General features: G+C 43.7%; 1 protein-coding gene across 1 annotated transcript in view; it reads left to right on the top strand.

The window, feature by feature from the left end:
• The window catches only part of DYRK1A (dual-specificity tyrosine-(Y)-phosphorylation regulated kinase 1A), a 17,600-nt gene extending 13,940 nt beyond the window's left edge, over window positions 1–3,660 (top strand). The window contains exons 6-10 of the mRNA XM_009079667.1: window positions 70–216; window positions 535–675; window positions 916–1,222; window positions 1,696–1,820; window positions 2,940–3,660. Coding sequence (XP_009077915.1) covers window positions 70–216; window positions 535–675; window positions 916–1,222; window positions 1,696–1,820; window positions 2,940–3,563 — 1,344 coding nt within the window. The 3' untranslated portion in view covers window positions 3,564–3,660. The remainder of the gene's footprint in view (window positions 1–69; window positions 217–534; window positions 676–915; window positions 1,223–1,695; window positions 1,821–2,939) is intronic.

Genomic DNA, 3,660 nt, shown 5'->3' with positions numbered 1-3,660 from the left:
GACACAGTATTTTATGGCAGGTCTGTTTTGTTACCTGCTCTGTATGACCTTGAGCTCCTTTTATTTCAGATATACCAGTATATCCAGAGTCGTTTTTATCGATCACCAGAGGTGCTACTGGGAATGCCTTATGATCTTGCAATTGATATGTGGTCCCTTGGGTGTATTTTAGTTGAGATGCACACTGGAGAGCCTCTGTTTAGTGGGGCAAATGAGGTATGTTACCTACAAGTAATCTGATTTTTTTTGTTGTTGTTCATTCCCATCATGATTTTCATCTGTTTAATTGCAATGCATAAATCAGGCAAGGCTGGTAATGCTAAAATGATTAAACATCAGTGTCTTGTCAGAACTCTAAATTGCCTATTAGTAATTGTCTGTTTCTCCCTCTTGCTCCTTCTTCACTAATTTGTTTTCTACATAATAGATTTTCCTTAGATTAATTAATTGAGAGCTTGTGTGAGTAGCTGACACTGGTGACACTGCTCAGCTGTGTGTCACATGTTCCTCACAAATCCTCTTTGCTTGGAACAGGTGGATCAGATGAATAAAATAGTGGAAGTCTTGGGGATTCCACCAACCCACATCCTCGACCAAGCACCAAAAGCAAGAAAGTTCTTTGAGAAGTTGCCAGATAGCACTTGGAACTTGAAGAAGACCAAAGATGGAAAAAGGGTAGGTTTAATAATTAGAATGATAGTATAATAGAATAGAAAAACTGTGAGATGTTACTTTGTTTTGCATCTCAGTTGAGCTTTATCGTTTATTATTGTTCCATCTTGTTTCATTAGCACTTTCTGTGGCATCAGATCGTTTCTTTCTTTGATGTGACTTGACTTCCTTCTGTGTTTAAACTCTGCACACCCAAGGCTTAACACACAACTTGATTTCAAGCCATTTCTACCTTCCCAACAGGAATACAAACCACCCGGAACTCGGAAGCTTCACAATATCCTGGGAGTGGAAACAGGAGGACCAGGTGGCCGTCGTGCTGGGGAATCGGGTCATACTGTAGCTGACTACTTGAAGTTCAAAGACCTCATCTTAAGGATGCTTGATTATGACCCCAAGACACGAATCCAACCCTATTATGCCCTGCAGCATAGCTTCTTTAAGAAAACAGCAGACGAAGGTACAAACACGAGTAACAGTGTGTCCACGAGTCCTGCCATGGAGCAGTCCCAGTCTTCAGGAACCACCTCTAGTACATCTTCAAGCTCAGGTGAGTTCTTCTCATTAGCAGGTCACAGATATGTTTCCTAGTTGCATCCGAGGGAGTCTTTCCCAGATAAATCACCAGAGGTTGTTCGGGCACTGGAGCAGCTCCCCAGGGCAGTGGTCATGGCCCCAAGCCTGGCAGAGCTCAAGGAGTGTTTGGACATCACTCTCAGGCATATGGTGGGATTTCCCCCTGTGAGGACAGGCTTGTGGTCCTTTCCACCTGAGGATATTCCATGATTCTATGAAATGTCCTTTTTATTCCCTCCTGTTAAAAACCCAAATATGTCACTCAAGCTTATCAGTCAGTTATTGAACAGCCAGAACAGGTAACACCTGTAATACAAAATAAAAGCTAAATGAGCAAAATATGAGTGATATTTTTACCTTGAAACACTTGATGTATCTTTATGCTGCCTTTGTTTTATAGCTGTAAGTTTGGTGTCTCTACTTATTGTGCATATTATGATTTTCCAGGTGGATCTTCTGGAACAAGCAACAGTGGAAGGGCACGGTCGGACCCCACACACCAGCATCGACATAGTGGTGGACACTTCACTGCTGCTGTTCAAGCTATGGACTGTGAAACACACAGCCCACAGGTATGCTGAAGTAGGGCTGGTTCAGTAGTATTTTATTGTAGCTCAGAGCAGAAAAAACTGCACATTCTCCATGCAGACAATTTAGGTAGACAAATTGGTGTGTAGATGGAGCTTGTTACTCAGGGAAGCTTTGGTCAGCTGTGTTGTTGCAGAGGTGTGGGTAGTGCTCCTCTAGTGCTGTTGGCACCATTCAAGGTATAAACTATAACATAATAATTTACCTTAGTTTGCTTATTGTCTGCAGAGGTCTCAGCCAGAGGTCAGGGCCTTGTTGTTCCACATGTTGTACAAATATCCTGTTGTTTATTGCTACTATTACTTAAAGCTGCTTCTGTAATCCAGACAACAAGGTCACATGTCAGACTGACTGAAACTGTTTGAAAAAAACATCCAGAATGTTCTTGACCAGGTGACCCACCGTGGTCCCTTCCAGCCTAACTGATTCTGTGGTTCTGTAATGTTAATTCATTTTTCTTAAGGTTTATTTAGAGAAGTATTTGAAATGATTCTTAACTATATTCTTGCATTTCTGGAATAATTTTGCATGATTATTATAGTTAAATTTGGCTTAGGTAACTCTTTTGAAAGCTAGCACAGATATCAATAACTTCATCTCTCACAGATTGCAGATGTTCAGGGACCAACTGGATGTGGCACTTAGTGCTCTGATCTGGTTGACAATGTGGCAATTGGTCAACTCAACTACTGTGTCCAGTTCTGGGCCCTCTCTGCAGGAGAGACATTGAGGGGCTGGAGGTGTCCAGGGAAGGGCCTGGAGAGTCAGTCATGGGGGGAGTGGCTGAGGGAGCTGAGGGGGCAAGAGGAAATGGCCTCAAGCTACACCAGGGGAGGTTCAGGTTGGACATCAGGAATAATTTCTTCATGGAAAGAAGTGCTAAGCATTGGAATGTTCTTCCCAGGGAGGTGGTGGAGTCACCATCCCTGGAGGGGTTCAAGAAGTGACTGGACATGGCTCTTGGTGCTCTGGGCTAGCTGACAACATGGTGATTGGTCAATAGTTTGACTTGATGATCTTGGATGTCTTTTCCAATCTAAATAACTCTATGAAATGGACAGATTGGAGTTATGCATTTTAATGTTGCCTTTGCTTTTTACCAGGTTCGACAACAGTTTCCTCCTCCGATTGGTTGGACAGCCACCGAGGCTCCTACACAGGTCACTGTTGAAAACCATCCAGTTCAAGAAACCACCTTCCATGTAAACCCTCAACAACAGAATGCATTACATCATCACCATGGAAACAGCTCTCACCACCACCACCATCACCACCACCACCACCACCATCATGGACAGCAAGCCTTGGGCAGCCGGACCAGGCCGAGAGTCTACAATTCTCCAACAAACAGCTCCTCCACCCAGGATTCTATGGAGGTGGGCCACAGTCACCACTCCATGACATCCCTGTCTTCCTCAACTACTTCTTCCTCTACATCTTCCTCCTCTACTGGTAACCAAGGCAATCAGGCCTATCAGAACCGCCCAGTGGCTGCTAATACCTTGGACTTTGGACAGAATGGAGCTATGGACATGAATTTAACAGTCTACTCTAATCCGCGCCAAGAAACTGGCATAGCTGGACATCCCACGTACCAGTTTTCTGCTAATACAGGTCCTGCTCATTACATGACTGAAGGACACCTTGCCATGAGGCAAGGGATCGATAGAGAAGAGTCTCCCATGACAGGAGTTTGTGTTCAGCAAAGTCCTGTGGCTAGCTCGTGACTAAACTGAAACTCAGTTTGTTTCTTGTGTGTTTTTATAGAAGTGGTGTTTTTCCAAAAAAAAAAAAAACAAAACAAAGTGCAAAGCTGCTTGAATC

Source organism: Acanthisitta chloris, unplaced genomic scaffold (genome assembly GCF_000695815.1).
Source record: "Acanthisitta chloris isolate BGI_N310 unplaced genomic scaffold, ASM69581v1 scaffold988, whole genome shotgun sequence".
In the NCBI taxonomy this organism is placed as follows: domain Eukaryota; kingdom Metazoa; phylum Chordata; class Aves; order Passeriformes; family Acanthisittidae; genus Acanthisitta; species Acanthisitta chloris.
The sequence above is the reverse complement of the archived record's forward strand: the minus strand, read 5'-3'. Positions and strand labels throughout refer to the sequence as shown.